Source organism: Natator depressus, chromosome 5, assembly GCF_965152275.1.
Source record: "Natator depressus isolate rNatDep1 chromosome 5, rNatDep2.hap1, whole genome shotgun sequence".
NCBI lineage: Eukaryota > Metazoa > Chordata > Testudines > Cheloniidae > Natator > Natator depressus.
In genome coordinates, this window is record NC_134238.1 from 22,176,642 (window position 1) to 22,195,901 (window position 19,260).

At 42.6% G+C, this 19,260-nt stretch overlaps 1 protein-coding gene across 1 annotated transcript in view; it reads right to left on the reverse strand.

Annotated features, from left to right (window-relative positions):
* Nucleotides 1-5,461: 5,461 nt before the first annotated feature.
* The window catches only part of PDZD2 (PDZ domain containing 2), a 311,312-nt gene continuing 297,513 nt past the window's right edge, over nucleotides 5,462-19,260 (reverse strand). Inside the window, exons 24-26 of the mRNA XM_074952415.1 lie at nucleotides 16,580-16,850; nucleotides 12,014-12,148; nucleotides 5,462-10,417 (exon numbers count right to left, since the gene is read on the reverse strand). Coding sequence (XP_074808516.1) covers nucleotides 10,251-10,417; nucleotides 12,014-12,148; nucleotides 16,580-16,850 — 573 coding nt within the window. The 3' untranslated portion in view covers nucleotides 5,462-10,250. The remainder of the gene's footprint in view (nucleotides 10,418-12,013; nucleotides 12,149-16,579; nucleotides 16,851-19,260) is intronic.

Sequence of the window (19,260 nt, forward strand, 5' to 3'; positions counted from 1 at the left end):
ATCTCTACTGGAAATACCTCTCCTGATGCATCCCAAGACCGCATTAGCTTTTTTCACAGCCATATCACATTGGCGGCTCATAGTCATCCTATGATCAACCAATACTCCAAGGTCCTTCTCCTCCTCCATTACTTCTAATTGATGCGTCCCCAGCTTATAACTAAAATTCTTGTTATTAATCCCTAAATGCATGATCTTACACTTCTCACTATTAAATTTCATCCTATTACTATTACTCCAGTTTACAAGGTCATCCAGATCCTCCTGTAGGATATCCCAGTCCTTCTCTAAATTGGCAATACCTCCCAGCTTTGTATCATCCGCAAACTTTATTAGCACACTCCCACTTTTTGTGCCAAGGTCAGTAATAAAAAGATTAAATAAGATTGGTCCCAAAACCGATCCTTGAGGAACTCCACTGGTAACCTCCCTCCAGCCTGACAGTTCACCTTTCAGTAGGACCCGTTGTAGTCTTCCCTTTAACCAATTCCTTATCCACCTTTCAATGTTCATATTGATCCCCATCTTTTCCAATTTAACTAATAATTCCCCATGTGGCACTGTATCAAACACCTTACTGAAATCTAGGTAAATGAGATCCACTGCGTTTCCTTTGTCTAAAAAATCTGTTACTTTCTCAAAGAAGGAGATCGGGTTGGTTTGGCACGATCTACCTTTTGTAAAACCATGTTGTATTTTGTCCCATTTACCATTGACTTCAATGTCCTTAACTACTTTCTCCTTCAAAATTTTTTCCAAGACCTTGGATACTACAGATGTCAAACTAACAGGCCTGTAGTTACTCGGATCACTTTTTTTCCCTTTCTTAAAAATAGGAACTATGTTAGCAATTCTCCAGTCATACAGTACAACTCCTGAGTTTACAGATTCATTACAAATTCTTGCTAATGGGCTTGCAATTTCATGTGCCAATTCCTTTAATATTCTTGGATAAAGATTATCTGGGCCCCCCGCTTTAGCCCCATTAAGCTGTTTGAGTTTCGCTTCTACCTCAGATATGGTAATATCTACCTCCATATCCTCATTCCCATTTGTCATGCTACCATTATCCCTAAGATCGCTATAGAACCTTTTACTATTGGTTTTAATTCCCTTTGCAAGGTCCAACTCTACTTGACTTTTAGCCTGTCTTTTAGCCTGACTTTATCCCGACATGTTCTGACCTCAGTAAGGTAGCTTTCCTTGCTGATCCCTCCCATCTTCCTCTCCCTATATGCTTTCTGCTTTATCTTAATCACCTCTCTGAGATGCTTGCTCATCCAGCTTGGTCTACAACTCCTGCCTATGAGTTTTTTCCCCTTTCTTGGGATGCAGGCTTCCGATAGCTTCTGCAGCTTTGATTTAAAGTAATCCCAGGCCTCTTCTACCTTTAGATCCATAAATTCTTCAGTCCAATCCACTTCCCTAACTAATTTCCTTAATTTTTGAAAGTCAGCCCTTTTGAAATCAAAAACCCTAGTTGCAGATTTATTTTTGTTAATCCTTCCGTTCAATTTGAACTGAATTAGCTCATGATCACTTGGACCAAGATTATCCCCTACAACCATTTTTTCTATGAGGTCCTCACTACTCACCAAAACCAAATCTAAAATGGCATCCTCTCTAGTCGGTTCAGCAACTACTTGCTGAAGGAATCCATCAGCTATCGCATCTAGGAAAATCTGAGCCCTATTATTATTACTAGCACTCGTCCTCCAGTCTATATCTGGGAAGTTAAGTCCCCCTTGATCACGCAGTTTCCATTAGTATTTACTTCATTAAAAACATTAAAGAGGGCTCTATCCATATCCAGATTAGATCCCGGCGGTCTATAGCACACCCCAAGCACTATCCCAGGGGAGGCTCTAATAGTTTTCTTCCCCAATGTGATTTTTGCCGAGATGGACTCTGTCTTATCCATTCCATCGCTTCTTATTTCTTTACATTCTACCTCATCATTGATATACAATGCTACTCCACCAGCTTTACCTTTATTTCTGTCTTTCCTAAACAGCACATACCCTTCAATACCCATACTCCAGTCATGACTACTATTCCACCATGTTTCTGTTATCCCTATAATATCTGGTTTCACTTCCTGCACCAGTAGCTCTAGTTCCTCCATTTTGTTACCTAGGCTCCTCGCATTGGTGTACAAACATCTTAATTTTTGCTGTTTGGCCTCGCTCACATTCTGTACCCTATTAGGCATGGTCATTCTACAGCCAGTATAACCTATTAGACTGGTATCCACACTGCCCTTCCTCCTTATATACATTCTCCTACCCACAGCTGTATCCTTTCTTACTTTTCTTTTTTCCCTCTCAATGCTAAAATCTGGCGTGGACATCTCCCAACCATCTCCCCCAAATTCCTAGTTTAAAACTCTCTTAATCAATTGTGCCAGCCTCCATCCTAGAAGTCTATTTCCTTCCCTACTCAGATGAAGTCCATCCCAAGAGAACTGTCCTCTGTCCATGAATGCCTCCCAGTGGCCATACGTCCCAAAGCCCTCCTTATAGCACCACTGCCTAAGCCATCTGTTGATAGTCATAATCTTGTCACACCTTTGTTGCCCTTCTCTGGGAACAGGCAGAATCCCACTAAAGATTACCTGAGCCTCGATTTCCTTAAGCATCTTCCCCAGCCTAGCATAGTCTCCCGTAATACTTTCCAGCGAGAATCTAGCCGTATCATTTGTTCCCAGATGAAGGATAATTAGGGGATTCTTTCCTGCTCCCTTTAGGATCCTTTTCAACCTCAGGTCTACATCCCGTATCTTAGCACCTGGAAGACAGCACACCCTTTTATTCTCTGGATCAGCTCTGGTTACAGGCCTGTCTATTCTTCTCAGTAAAGAGTCCCCAATCACATAGACCTGCCTTTTCCTGGTGACGGTGCTATTCTCCAGTCTATCCCCTGTTCCCTCTGGCTGCAAGTTCTTTCCACTCCTATTCTCCCTTGTAATCCTCTTCAACCCATCCTGTATCCTCCTGGGGCTCATATTTGGTGTAGTCTCCATTGACTCTTCCCCTTTTCCTATAGCACTAGCCACTCTTCTCTTCTTCCTTGCCCTTCCACCTTCAGCGACTATCTGCAGAGCCCCTTCTTCATTTTCCAACTCTGCAAACCTGTTCTTGAGCTCTATTTCTCCTTCACTAGCCCGTCTTTTCCTCTGCCTGGTTCTTTTAGTCACGTGCTTCCACTGACCACTTTCCTCACCCAGTCTCCCCTCAGAATTCCCCAGCCCTGCTTCCATCTGCAAGTCTGAGCTTTTCCCTTCAGATACCTCATGTCTTTGCTCCATAATCTGCTCAAACCCCTTCCTAAACTCAACCAGACTTTCCACCTGCATCTCCAAACCTCGGATCTTTTCCTCTGATCAGCTCTATCAGATGGCATTTCATGCAGACAAAACTCTTACCAGGTGCCCCCTCCAGGATCATGTACATACTGCAGCTTCCACATCCAGTCATCCTCATTGTGTCTTCCATGACATGGGTCACTCCCACTGCTGCCTCTGTATCTGTCACAGCCTTCCCACCTCAATCCTGTTAATCTGGGAAACACAAACCACACCAAAACACCACCACCCACAGCAAAACCAAATCCCAAACAAGCACCACAAGACAGACTCCCCTTACAAACTCCCGTGTACAGCTCTGTTTGCTGGCTCCTGTGCACTACAGCTGTCTGTGAGGCACAGGCACACCCTTGACCAATTAGGCCTTCTTGGGGAGGGGAGAGGGAGAAACAGGATGACTAGAGGTACTGGCTCGAATAATCATCCAACCCCAATGGATTAACTCATTATCTCTACCCTTTAATCCTGCACTTATACTTTCGTTCTCCTCCCAGTTAGTATCGGGGGAGGCTAGGGTGACCAGACAGCAAGTGTGAAAAATCCGGGGTAATAGGAATCTATATAAGAAAAAGCCCCAAATATCGGGACTGTCCCTATAAAATCGGGACATCTGGTCACCCTAGGGGAGGCTTCTCTATCCTCCCTTTCTCTATGGCTTGTAATCTCGTGTCTAGGTTTCTCCAGCCCCTCTGCTTATTTCCACCTCATCTTGTCCTGCAGGTTTTCTTTCCACCCAATAGTCCACCCATTTGCTTCCTTAATGGGAAGGACTCTCAATCTGTGCCCAGTACAAGGGGGTGGAGAAATCCATCCACCAACCCTACACCTTTCCACCTCTTGCTCCCAGGGACACCTCTACCACAGGGAAGAATTTCTCGTCCCCACGTCGACATTCAGTTTTGACCCTAGCTCTGGGTAGTATACGGCGGTGCTTTGCTAGCTCCCACCTGATTAATGAACAGGCTGATGCCATGTGCACCAGAAGCTTCTGGTGCCTCTTCCCTACCATTATCTAGACAGTCGGAGCTTCCTCTTTTTTTGGCCTGGAAGTCCCGTCCCAGCAAAATTCTGCAAAGCTCCATTCCATGTGTAGGCAGTAGTCTCTTTTTGTGTGCCCTTCACATCCACGGTGGAAACACACTATGGTCCGAGCCCCTTATGGAGTTCCTCAGGTTCCTCCCTCTTCCTTTAGTGCCCTTTCCCACCTCTTTCCCAGGTGTAGTCCCTTAAGCCAGCGATCCTTTCTGGGAATGTCTGCCTCAGCAAGCTCCTCGGTCAGTTTATCTGTGGCCTCCAGATTGACTGGCTGATGTCACCTGAGCCGTACTCAAGGAGAGTCTGTAGAAACTGTTCCAGATTCACAGGCTCCATAATCTCCCCCCACAGTTTCTGTATCTGGCTGTAATCAATGCACAGCCCAGTTTGTTAATTACTGGGCAAATGCACGAGGCCATAATCCCCCCAGTCCATCCTGTGGTACTAAATTTCTGACGGTACTTTTCCATGGACAGGCCCACCTGGGTCCAGGATGGCTGCCAGAACCATATCAGAGCGTCTCGCCTGCTCATCACTGAGCCAAATATGCTGCAAGTGCTTCCCTGGTAAAATAGGGTGCCAGCCAAAGGGCCCTCATGGGTCCGTTCCAACTGGCTCCTGCTGCCACGCTCTTAAAGGTGACTAGAAACGCATCAGGGTTTTCTGCAGATCCCATATTACAGAGTCTTGTGCCCGGTTTCTGCCTCCTGCCACGGGACTCACCAAACTTTGCAGGGGTTGCACTGAACCTGGGCTTGCTCTCTTCTAAATTCCCGCAGGATCTTTTGCTGCTCAGCCTGCCAGGCAAGCGCAAAGACTGTTCCTCTGCATGGGGGGGACTGTTGGGAGGTCTGCAAAGCCTTCTGCATTTGTCCTTGCTGCTCCCTCAGCAATTGCTAGATTTCCTCCATTGCTGGCCCCCAGACTACAGCTCAGAGGTTAGGTCAGAGGTTCAAACAGCAAACTGAAAAGACCATTACTCACTTATTTTGCTGTGGAAATGAATAACTAGCGAAGTACTAAGTGTAATATTTATTTTTCAAAATCACTAAAAAACCCCATATTTATGGAGATGCAGATTTACAGAACAGAGAAAGCAACTTTTGAAAATGTACAGTCTATTTCATATTATTGCACTCACTTTTTTATAATATACAAGGCATTTTAAAGGGGTTTCAATAAAAGAAGTAATATTTATATAAATAAGTGTCAATATACAGTATCATACAAGAAGTGTATCATCTTAACAGAACACACAAAACCTACCTAGACTGGGATTCCAATGTCTCACGTGATCTACTCTAAACCTCATCAATATTTTCATGTATACATTTACATACCCTAAATGCACAAGCAGCTAAACATTCCAACACCTGGCTGTGGATGACTGATCCAGCTTTTGGGGGGGAAAAATGATTGTAGAATGTTATCAGGACTAATTCTGAATGAGGGCTGATTGGAAATGTCAGTCACACAAACATTCTTAATACTTTATTACCCTCAAAAGGGTTTTGTTAGGATTGGGATGAAAGTAACCAGCCATTCTGCCTCCTCCCAACTTTAGGCTTAATCCTTTAGTCCTTAACACAGACACAATTCACAGAGAAGACAGTGAGAGGTTTTCATGCATAAGGACTGCAAGATATTGTATGCCCAGTATCATACTAGAGCCCAACCCCCTCCCCAATATCCAGTATGCACATCCTTCTGAGCTGCTCCAGCCTTGGAAGGCAGTGAATGCTAGATCTGTGACAGGTCAGCTTATCCAGAAGAAAGTTTGCCCTGCTGTGAAAGCCATTCCCTCCACTCCAGGTCCATGGTGAAGAACTGCAGACCTGTCTAGGGCCAGGGACAAATTAATGTCTATATACGTCCTGATTGGTAACACACTTATCTTTCTACCTGCAGTAGTGTGGCCCTAAAGAGATACTATAGCCCTGAAATGCTTAGGGAATTGAGTGATGATCCCTAGTATGAAAAAGGACCATCTTGGAGACTGGCCTCCAATCAGTGAAGCGAACAATGAAAACCAAAAGTTATCTGCTTGGGTCAGGGGAACTTTCTGCATCATTCCTCACAAATCAGTGGTCAGCTGAAAGATGCTGAGTTGGTTCCCTGATCATTGTTCAGGACAGAAAAGGATTGTCTCTTTGAGTCCTATGGCCCCATCCTTTTATCTTACAGCTAGAGAGAGACTCATCACGACTGATTCTGCTCTAACACCAGCTTTCACACTGGTGTAAAACTCCTGACTTCCAATAAGTTACTCTGAATTAATACTGGTAGAAGTGAGACCAGAATCCATCATAGAAAATGTAAGGCTGTTGGCACCTTAAGATTCTTTCCTTGCTCAGTGATGTATAGGATAGGAAGGAGGCTTTGTGTCTGTGCCAGCTAAGGTGCTCAAGGAACCTCCATGGCTCATTTTGGCTTCTTCAGGACCCTAGAAAAGTAATAGTTTACTGTGTAATAAAGAATCATCCCTAGTAAATTTCAAGAGTACTGTAGAGTCATCTATTCCTAGAGAACAGTAATAGGTACATGTTGTATGATCTGCTTAGCCTGATTATTAGTTAGTTTTCTTTGCATACCTATTAATTTCACATTTCCAATCCATAGACTCTCACTCTGCATTCAGACACAGCAGGATTTCATTTGCATCATGTGTTGTACAACTCTTACTTTACCTCCACAAGGTGAAGATTGAATACAAGTGACTGTTTTCTCCACTCTTTCCTTTTTGAAAGCAGATTCCTAGAACATGGACTTTTAAATTGCTGAGTAATGTTACCTCAACACAATTGCTGAAAAATACTATTGTAATAATTTTAACCCTAGTAGGATGAATAGAGATCTTCTGTTTCCTATCACAAAACATGGCTTTGGCAAGAAGAATGATCACATGGCTTAATATGTCAGGGTTAAAAAGTAATTATACAACAAACATAAAAATATCATTAGTAGAACTGTATCATAATACCCAGAACATGTTAATAAACCATAGCACTTAAATGTTAAGTTCATCATTCCTTTAAATTACATTTCATATTTTATCACACACACAAAAACCCACCTAGTTTTGATGTTGGCATTTGCCCAATATATATTTCTAAGTGTATGTACAATAAAAGAGAGTATTTGATAATGGAAAAATGAAAGCTTTCTAAATCACTCTCAGACAGTGAATAGTACCTGCAAATAAGTGTCTGAAAATCATATTATTCACTATATATCATTTTCAAGACACACCTCAAATTCAGTAAGCTTAACGTACAAGATAAAAAGCTTATTCTTTGAGTTCACACTAAAGTGAGGGATCTGTACGCTTCTTGGTTCAGAATTTAGTAAAGTTCTAATGCTGGACTGGAAACAAATGCCGTTTTTCAAAACACAATTGTGGTTTACCATTTTAAAATAGCAAAGTGTCAATCCTGTACTGTGTGTATGTGTGTGTGTGTGTGTGTGTGTGTGTGTGTATTCACTATATTGCATTAAACTCTACATGCATATTTATGTATCTATTATACGTACTGTTTGTCTAACTTCAGATTTTGATCATTCCTGAAAAAGGCATCACAATTTAATTGTCATATTTTCTCCCTGTTTTCAGCATAAATTTCAGCTAATCTTTTCCTCCCAACATGGGCCCTGATACCACAGTGAGGTCCATGGGGCTGGAATCCTGCGCCCACATTAAGCCTCACTAAAGCTAACAAGGTTGCATTCAAAGGCAGAGCTCATTGCAGGATCAGGGACAAAGAGAATCCAATTCTGCAGCCACTCCATATGCAGAACTTCCACTAGCTTCATTGGAAATTCTGTGCGCGGAGCACCTGAAAGACTCAGCCCCGCATTCATCTTTTCAGTACCCAGATGTTGTTGGTATCTCTCCCTAGATAGACAATCTAATGTTCATGTGACTTGAAAAAAAATCATATATATATATATAGAGAGAGAGAGACAGAACAGTTGTGCAAATTTTCTGTACACCTAATCTCTGGATGCGACAAGGAACTCTATGCACTTCCACACATCACTAGTTGTATTCTAGCCAGAAACACTACCAAAAGAAAACGCTTCATTCAGTAAAGGCTATTGACCATAAAAATCATTTGAATAAATAGATTTGAATATGGTATAAACTAGAGATTGGTTCAAGCTACAACATTAAGGTCCCATCCAGACCTTTTCAACACCACATATCCAGCGAACACTCGTTATAAATATTGGGGCCATTTGCAGGTTGCTGACCTGGCTCCAGGTTTGGATTTGGAACACCTCTATTGGTCAGGGCTGGTTTTGGGTCCATGACAATTTGAGGACACTGGACCAAACAATTTGTTCTCACTGTTAGGGATGATGGTTCCTTTTCGCTTTGTCACTTGTGTGTTATTCAGTCATCTCAAACTTAAGCAAATAAATTGTTCTAACCTCTCATACCATATACTTTCTTCTCCTCAAACAGCAAACTATAAATAATACACGGAAAACAACCTGTTATAGGTTATATATAAACTCTATACATGCTTTGAGTATTGGTGAAAAATCCAGGATAAGTGCAGGTGACATTCAACTGTTTCTACAATATGGTTTTTCATCTAATGAGTTATGATCTATGCAGATAAAGCCAATTGCATAATTCAGAATCACCATCAACCAGTCCATTACTCACTCAATCCAAGTCATATTTACAACACGCACGGTGGCACACGTGCATGTTAAAATAAATATTTGAGAAGAAAAGTAATGATTAATAACCACTACCACAAGTGTGGCCAGTTCAAATCTAACTGGGCAAAATCTAGATATTTTGACTCAAATGTTCAAACTTGAGTTTTTAAACTTAGGCAACAGTAATCCTCTTTTCGTCACCTAAATGAAAGTGGGTGGATCTTTAGAGGTGCCGAGCCCCCACTGAAGATAATGGGAACTGTGAGTGCTCAGCATCTTTGAAAATCAGCCCACTTTTATTCAGGTGTCTAACGTTAGGAACCCAAGTCAGAAAGTTCAGACTGCAATTTTTACACTCTAGTCTTAATTATACCCATAAGTGATACCCAAACTGCTACCATCCTTCCAGTCCTCTGCAGATAGTCATCCAACATTTGCAACAGATTTTCTTTCCCTAAACGAAGGTCTGCACACAGACTTCTAATGCATTAATATGGTGCGATGTTCAGATTTAATGAGATGTCACTGAGAGCTGATTTAACAGAGTTGTGTGTTCAGTTCATAGTTTTCTAGATGATTCTGAGCTTCAGGAGAAAATGTTTGTGGTTTAGATTTACAAAGCTGTGCAAAATTATACTTCTTTTTGTCATGCTTTTTTAGCAAAACTGCACTTAGAAGAATAAAGTGAGATTGTTCCAGACATTCTCCTTTTATAACAAATACAGACTGGACCCCAAGTCAGTGTGTTGAAGTCAAGTTATAGCTAAGTGATACAGTATACAGTCAAAAAAACCCATTCTCATGAACAGGATAGCAACAAATGAGTTATGCTCCCAATTTCCAAATACTAAAAATATTGGGAACAGGCAAAACATTTCAAACAGAATCTGCTAAAAGGTTTTGAAGTTCCATTAAAATACCACCTGACACAAAAGTCCTCTTACTGTTTGGCTTCTTACATCCTGGGAAAATAAAGTTTATAAACACACTGCATGAAACCGACATGGTCCTTGTTTGCATATCACAGTGCTCTTCTGATTCTTTTAGCATGCCGCTACAGAGCATTAAGTCACTTCTACAAAGCTTCAAAAATGTAAGGACAGCTTGTAGTCTGTTTTGAAAGGACTATTTCTAATGAACACGTTGCCTTAAACAAGTATAGCTACAAACAGTGCTTCTGTCATACTGAAGTTCTGTGCTTTCTGATCAGCAACTGAACTGGTCCCTCTGGGACAGATTTAATGATGTTCCAGGCATCATAGTGCATGAGACCAAGTAATGATTTTCCATTAATGGCAACAATTTCATCTCCAGCTTCTATTTTTCCAGCTTGTTCAGCAGCGCCACCTATAAGCAAATAAGTTACAGTCAATATAAAAACAAAGGGATTCCTTTCCACTGTGGCAAATGGGAAATAAATGATTCTTCTAACAATGCCAATTGTATTATTAATCCCTGAGACGCAGCACTAACAATTTATTCCAACATAGTGCACACAGTAACAGTAAAGTGTTAACGTAGCTGAGATAATGTTAAATTCCGGTTGTTTGAGATGTTGTGTCAAACAAAGCTTCTGCTAAGATTAACTAAGCAATATGGGGGCATCAAAACTGCTGTATATTGGCTCTAATATTTTGTAAGAAAACCTGTTGAATTAAATAAATGTGCATGTTCACATAGACAAAAATAGTTATTTCCACAGAAAATGTAACAGGCCATTTTTCGCCCAGGTATGAACCTCAAATGGCGTTTTATTCTCCAGAGGATAAAACAATGGACTGTGAAATCATTAGTAACAGTGAGGGGACAAACAAGGGTTAGGATATAGACAGAGGTAAACTTCCTGCCCAGTTAGAAACCATATGTTAGTGATGAAAGTGTATTTTCTCTATGATGATAACGTAGCTGTATCATCATGTATCAAGAAACACCCGTAGGAGTTGTAATTAAGGACATAAATGGGAGTGTTCCAAATAATCACACAATGATTATTATACAAAATTAAAAGTGACCCTCCCCCACAAAATAAATGTTTAAATATTAAATGTTAAAAAGTGAAACTGATTTGTTGCTAGGCCATATAGATTTCATTTTGACTCTTTTCCTTTATAAGAGAATAGGAACATGGGGCCTGATCCTGCAAGATGCTGAGCACCCTTGGATCCCACCGAAGTCAATGGGAGCTAAAGAGGCTCAGTTCCTTGCAGAAGGCACTCGGCTTTTCACATGATTGTATCCATAAGAGCCAGGACTAAACCATGTGAAAAGTACTGGGCATTGGTTTCCACTCTGCATGCAACACATTTAAGTTTAACCATCTGGTTGACAGGCAGAGCATCCAAGAATGGCAGCTTTCCAATGCACATGCACAGTATATTGTACTCCTGGGAGAAGGCTGATCACTGTGCTAAGAGCACCTGAAGCAGAAAATTAACACCATATTGTAGATAAAGAACTTCAGAGGAAAGCTCAACAAAAATGAAAAAAGAGAAAGAGGTAAAAGGTCAGAGCAGGAGTAGTAGTATTTGGGAAGAACACAGAACCATGGTTTCACTGCGCTCTCCTTCACCGTAAGTATCAGCTTTGCTTTTCACAGGAATGGGAGACAAGAGGAGAAATGCTAGCTTTTTATAGAATACTGTTGTAATGCTACATGAAATGATGTTGCTGGCTGCAGTTCAATATTTACAGTAATGGGTAAGCCCAGCACATAATCACAGCACACTTATTCAATCTGTCCACATTAATCCTACGAACACTTGTCAGCAGGTGTGGCACTTACAACCACGATCAGTGTTTTTAAGAATAGGCCTTTAGTTATTAAGAGGTATAGAATGCATTAGAAAATAACTTAGCTCCATCATTATCCAATTCAACAAAGTCTGAACAGTGTGTAATAAAAGAAAATGGGATTATAGCCACGTAAATATATTTTCCAGATACCTTTAAATATTCTTTTTACAAGCAAAGGTCTGTCTCCAGAAATTGAGGCTTTTCCACCATCAAGGCTGAACCCTAAGCCAGCAGAGGTTTTCCACAGTTCAACAGAAACGACATCACTCATATCCACAATTGGACCTGCAACAGAATACACGCAATATTTTGTTATGGATCTACAATTCTTTGCTGTGGTGAGAAAATGATCCACCATTTAATTTCTACTAAAACTGCAACATGTTTTCAGTCAATTTGTTTTAAGGGCACGTGCATATTATGCAGTTGCACAACCCACAGTGGCATGTGCAAGTCAGTTTTTGCAATGTGGAATTACCCATTAGGTGTGGAGTAATTCAGATTTCTCATGTTCAACAAGGATATGCCTAGACATTTTTGTGGGTGACATTAAGGAGGCCTGCTGAACATTTGCCCAACGGGATTTAGTAAAAATTAATTTTAAAAAATTGAAGTGTTTAAAAGAAAATCACAAGAACAATGAGCTGCAAAACTTTATAGTCTTCAATTTGATACCACTTATTTAGGTCTTAGATGATGGGTTTCTAAAGAGCAAGGCTGTCCAAACATTAATTTGAGCAAAACCCATTCACTTCTTTTTTTTTTTTTTAAAAGGGAGGGTTTTTGTAATATACTGACTTGTGTGAATTTATGCTCCTGCTCTCTAATCAATGGATATGTCAGATCTATACCAGTGTGTCCTCTAGCAGCTGGACCACAGAAGTTATAAACCATAATACTGCTACACCTAATAGAAATTATGCAGAAATGATGTAGAAATGGCCCCAGGAATTTGGAACAAAGGAACAGATGTGATATATCTTGATTTTAGTAAGGCTTCTGTCACAGTCACACAAGACATTCTCAAAAGCAAACAAGGGAAATATGATCGAGATGAAATTACTATAAGATGGGTGCATAACTGGTCAAAAAGCCGTACTCGAATGGTAGTTGTCAGTGGTCCACTGTCAAACTGGTAGGATGTATCTAGTGGGGACCCACAAAATTTTCATTAATAACTTAGATAACAGAATGAAGAGTGTGCTTTTAAAATTTGCAGATGCCAGCAAACTGGGAGGGGTTGCTAGCACTTTAGAGGACAGGATTAGAACTCAAAATGACCTTGACAAATTGGAGAATCGGTCTGATTTCAACAAGATGAAATTCAATAAAGACAAATGCAAAGTACTATACTTAGAAAGATCAAAATCAATGTACAACTACAAAATGGGGGAACAACAGGCGAGGCAGTGGTACTGCTGAAAAGGATCAGAGGGGTTTATAGCAGAACACAAACTGAATACAGGTAAAATTGTGATGCAGTTATGAAAAAGGCTAATATTGTTCTGTAGGGTGACCAGAGAGCAACTGTGAAAAAATGGGACAGCGGGTGGGGGGTAATAGGCACCTATATAAGAAAAAGTCCCCCAAAACGGGACTGTCCCTATAAAAACGGGACATCTGGTCACTCTATTGTTCTGCGGAATATTAACACAGGAGTCTCATATGTGATACACTGGAGGTAATTGTCCCGCTCTGCGTGGCACTGGGAGGCCTCAGCTGGAGTATTCTGTCCAATTCTGGGTACCACACTTTAAGTAAGATGTGATTACATTGGTGAGAGTCCAGAGAAGAGCAATAAAAATGATAAAAGGTTTAGAAAATCTGACCTGTGAGGAAATGTTAAAAAAACGGGCATGTTTAGTCTTGAGAAAAGAGTAATGGGCTTAATCTGCAGCAATGGAGATTTAGGTCAGATATTGGGAAAAGCCTTTTAACTATAAGGTTAGTTTGTCTCTGGAATATGCTTCCAAGGATGGTTGTGGAATCGCCATCACCGGAGGTTTTTAAGAACAGGTTGCACAAACACCTGTTGGGGAGGTCTGGGTTTACTTGGTCTTGTCTCAGTTCAGGGGGCTGGACTTGATAATTTCTCAAGCACACCTTCCAGCCCTACATTTCTATGATTTATGTTCTATTCCCTGCCCACTTCCTGCCCCAGTGACTGTCAAATTTATACAACCATAAATTTAGTGCCAATTGTTGAATTTAAAAACTGTACCTTAGGCATCTGAGAATGAGCTTTGCCTAATGGGAAGGGGCTTATGTAAATGTATGGGCTAGTGTGTGTTTGTCCTGGGGGAATTCTGCACCACTGTGCCATGCAGAATTTGTGCAGAATTCTGGGTTTTCCCCACAGAATTGGGGCTGCAGAGTTGCTGGCTGCCAGTAGGGGCCACTGGATTCTAGAGAGCCCAGCTTGCAGTGAGTGGAGGGCCCAGCCAAGACTGTACAGTTTGGCTGCAGGCTTGATCCTCATCCTCCCAGGGACAGAAGAGGGCCTGGGAGAATTTTTATTGTGCGCAGAATTTTTTGGCACAGAATTCTCCCAGAAGTAACAGCTGCACTCTACAGGATGGACTCTAAGTGAGATCATGTTGCTCTCTAGTAGCTGCGGCCCACAGAGGCTATGCACTCTTCAGCTCAAGTGGCAGGAGGACTTTTGGAGCAGAAAGTCAGGATGTCCACCTACAGTGATGTCCATTAAGTCTATGTGGCCATAAAACTGTTACAGAAAGGCCATTCTAATCAAGATGGCATACTGCATCCTGACATATGTTGTTTCCAGAGACCACACCTCTACATCAAAATGAAGATACCAATAGGCTGCATATTAAAATTTCATGGGCTACATTTAATCTGCAGCATACACTTTGACCACCCCAATTTGGTAATAAATATTTTGGGCCAGATCCTCATCTGGTGTAAATCTGCATGGTTCCATTGAAAACAATGGAGTTACACCAGCTTACAGAGCTGAAGATCACATCCATTTATTTATAAAGTGATTCCTCTCTCTCTTACAGGTATTTGGATGCTCTACTGTGATTCAGGATAAAAACACTAGAAAGGCAAGAAAAATACCAATATAGACGAAAACAGCCTCAGCTAAAGCCTAGAGCTGACCATTTCAAAAGTGGGTCACTGACTTTTCTGTGCCTCCATTTCTTGGTGCCGAGCTTGAACTGAGCACCTGGACTCCTAGTGGCAGATTACCCTGGAGCAGGGGTAGCAACCTACGGCACGCGTGCCAAAGGCAGCATGCAAGCTGATTTTCAGTGGCACTCACACTGCCCCGGTCCTGGCCATCGGTCCCGGGGGCTCCGCTACCAGCCTGGGGTACGTCTGCCGGCCCCCTGCCAGCTGGGGTTCCGTCTGCCGGCCCCGCTCAGCCCGCTACGACTGCCAGCCCCGGGTCCCGGCCACTGGTCCAGGTGGCTCTGCTGCTGGCCTGGGGTACCGGCCGCTGTGCCCCTGCCAGCCCAGGTTCCGGCCGCTGGTCCCGCTCAGCCTGCTGCCAGCCCTTGGTCCCAGCCACCGGTCCAGGGGACTCTGCTGCTGGTCTGGGGTCCCGGCCACTGGCCGGGGCTCTGCAGCCATTCCCAGCTGTGGCGCTCTGGCCCCAGTCTGGGGCAGTGAGGAGTGCAGACAGGGCCAAGAGGGGGCACAGCTCAGTGTGGATCGCATGGATTATTATTACTGGCATGCGAAACCTTAAATTAGAGTGAATAAATGAAGACTTGGCACACCACTTCCAAAAGGCTGCCGATCCCTGCCCTGGAGGGATGCTGCATTATCAGAGCTCTTGGCGATGACAGTTATTCATCATCACTGATTGATTCCTCTTCTCCAGGCTGGATATCAATGGAACCACTGAAGTGCAGCCCCAGAAACATCAGCAATATTCCTCAAGCAACACAACATGGTCAGAAAATATCAGCTGACCAGAATGGTAAAGTGTCCTAGTTCTAAAACCAGGAGACCCATTCAGAACATCTCAAGTATAATCTCGGCTCCAAAGCAAGGCCATGTGCCCATCCGGAACCTATTCATGAGGCCACTGAGAGCCACTGGGACCATGAGCTGCTAAATTGTAATTTTTCTCCAGTCTCATCTTTGGAATGGATTGGGATTTGGCTAGATCACTCTGTTTTCTGTAATATCAAAATACCTTTCTTGTATATTTTAATAAAAACATCATAAAAATTAAATTCTGCCATTTCATAGATCAGTTCCACTCCCTGTGAATAATAAACTGTACTTCTAGATTTGGTTTCTTTGTTTTTGCACTCACTATTGTTATTTTAAACGCCTTCAAACACATAATCCCCAATTTCATCCTGGATTGGACGAGTGTGTGTAAATCAAAAATAGTTTGTCTTTTGCCATAAGGTTATGAAATAATCATTTTAATTATAAACAGGAATCCTGTTAGACCTGATGCACGCCGTACTGAAGTCAATGGAAAAACGGCCATAAACATCAACAGGAGTTGATGCGGGCCCTAAATGTTCATCTAAGTGTCTACCTTTTTATCACGGCTTCTAAAAATTGCATTTGGGTTCCAAAGAGTACAAATAAAAGTTAAAATTAATTTCATTTGCTTTCTCTGATCACCTAAGAAACAGACACTTATAATCTGAAGCATATGGACATTTTCCCCTTGGTCTGCTCTGCAGTGACTCCCTTCCAACTATTCTTGGACTAAGATCATACCTGTTCCTATTTCCATGGTAACATCCTTTCCAGGCACAAAGTGTTTTCTGCCGGTAGCTGATATTTCAAGTCTGGATGAAATCTTTTCTCGGTCTTTCTTTTTTTCGATGACAATGACTGCATATTTGTGCAGTCTTGCCTGATGCACAGCATTCAGAACATCTCCATGGACTGAACCCGCCAGAGACATGCCATTAATTGACAGAATGAGATCTCCACAATGGATAGTTCCTTCTTGAGACGCCACACCCTTTGAAAACACCCTGTGGACCTAAAAGAAAGATTATTACTTAATACTCTGATAGTATCAGGAACACGCATAGTGCTGTACAAATCAGATAAAGGTGAAGGCTCTGCCCCAAAAAGCTTACAATCTAAGAGTCTGATATTCTAAACACCATCAGGTATAATGTTTACCCTCAGGTCTTGTCTTCACTGTGGGCTAAATTGGTGCTGCTGCAATCGATGCAGCGGCGTCAATTTAGTGGGTCTGGTGAAGACATGATAAGTTGATGGGAGAATGTTCTCCCATCGACTTCAGTACTCCACCACCTCAATGAGAGGCTGAAGCTATGTCGACAGGAAAAGCTATGTCTCCCGCCAACATAGCACGGGGTAGGCACTGCGGTAAGTTGCTGTAGACTACGTCGACGTAAGTTACGTTACTTGAGTTGTGTAACTTACATCTACTTACCCTGCAGAGTAGACAAGGCCTCGGTGAGGGTATATCAGTAAAGATAGGGAAATATTAATGACATTGTTAAAGGGACTGGTGAGACCTCATCTGGAATACTGCGCACAATTCTGGTCACCCATGTTTAGGGCCCTACCAAATTCACGGTCCATTTTGGTCAGTTTCACAGTAATAGGATTTTTAAAATAGTAAATTTCAGTTATGGGGTGGTCGCAAAATTATTGTAGGGGGGGTTGGGGTACTGTAACCCTTACTTCTGTGCTGCTGCTGGCGACGGCGCACTTCAGAGCTGGGCCGCTGGAGAGCGGCGGCTGCTGGCCGGGAGCCCAGCTCGGAAGGCAGCACTGCCCCCAGCAGCGCAGAAGTAAGACTGGCATGGTATGGTATATTGCCACCCTTCCTTCTGCGCTGCTGCGTGCAAAGCTGGGCCCTCAGTCAGCAGCGGCCACCCAGCTCTGAAGGCAGCAGCACAGAAGAAAGGCTGCCATGGTATGGTATTGCCACCCTTACTTGTGCTGGCGGGGTGCTGCCTTCAGAGCTGGGAGCCCGGCCAACAGCCGCCGCTCTCCAGCCGCCCAGCTCTTAAGGCAGCGCAGAAGTAAGGGTGGCAATACTGTGACCTTCCCCCCCTAAAATAACCTTGTGAGCCCCCTGCAACTCCCTTTTGGGTCAGGACCCCCAATTTGAGAAATGCTGGTCTCCCCCGTGAAATCTGTATGGGATAGGGTAAAAGCATGTAAAAGACCTGATTTCACAGGAGGAGACCAGATTTCACGGTCTGTGACGCGTTTTTCATGGCCGTGAATTTGGTAGATCAGAAAAATGGAATTCAAACTGGAATAGGTTCAGAACAGAGCTACTAGGATGATCTGGGGAACAGTAGGCCTATTTTATAAGAGGATACTAGCAAAACGAAGGCTGACAGAGGATCTGACTATTCTCTGTAAGTACATCAGGGGATAAATATTGGGGCGAAAAGAGCTATTAAAGCTGAAGGACAATGATGACACAAGAATAAATGGATATAAACTGGCCAGGAATAAATTTAGGCTGGAAACTAGAAGAAGGTTTCTAACCATCAAAGGAGCCTGCCAATTGGAGTAGTGGGGCCAAGTAAGCCAACTAATTTTAAGATCGAGCTTAATAAATTTATGAATGGGATTATATGACAGGGCTCCTTGCTATAGGAGAGGACAGGACTCGATGACCCAGGAAGTCTCTTTCAGTCTTATGTTCCTATGAGGTGCCCCAAGCACGATGCCAGGTTAAAGTGTCTGCAGGATTGGGCACAAAGAAGTAGCTGCAGAGGTAACTGTATTTTACATTGGCTGTTACGTGGTCAACTGTGCAGCTTCGAGTGCCTTTTTTGGATGATTTGGCTGTTCCAATACTCTCTTCACCATCACAGATTTAACAGTCTTTTGGTTATGTAAACTATTTTTTCCTTGCAAATATGGAAAATTCTAGAGGGCAATTAGAGTGGGGAAAATCTGGAGTAACCCCTTGGGCTCCAGTAGACTGGCTCAGGATTTGTGCTGGTGTAACTGATAGAAGAAAATGGCCCGAAAGCAGCAACTTTGGATTTTTAAAGACTCATTTACAAGATGCTGAGCAGCTGTTGGAGCACTGTTATATGCTTCCTTTCAAAAAGGTTCATGCTGTGAATTTGTGAGGACAATTCTATATGCTTATCTCAAGGTATTTCATAGACTGTCTGGCACTTACGAGGGGGAGTGCAAGTCTTTTGGGCATCCCCTAGAAAGAACCCAATGCCCTGCTGTACCTCACCCCAACACAGTCCCCAGGAGGAGGCCCTGCTAAAGAACCCTAGGTTTCAGAGGCTAACGTTTCCAGGCAGGTTTCAGAGGCAGTGTAAGGAGGCACTCCCAGTGAGGCGCTAACTAACTGCAGCTGTGTTTAGGCTCAATATCTTGAAAGAAGGGTGTAACTCAGAGGGGAGACATACAAGGAGGCACTTCTGACCAGA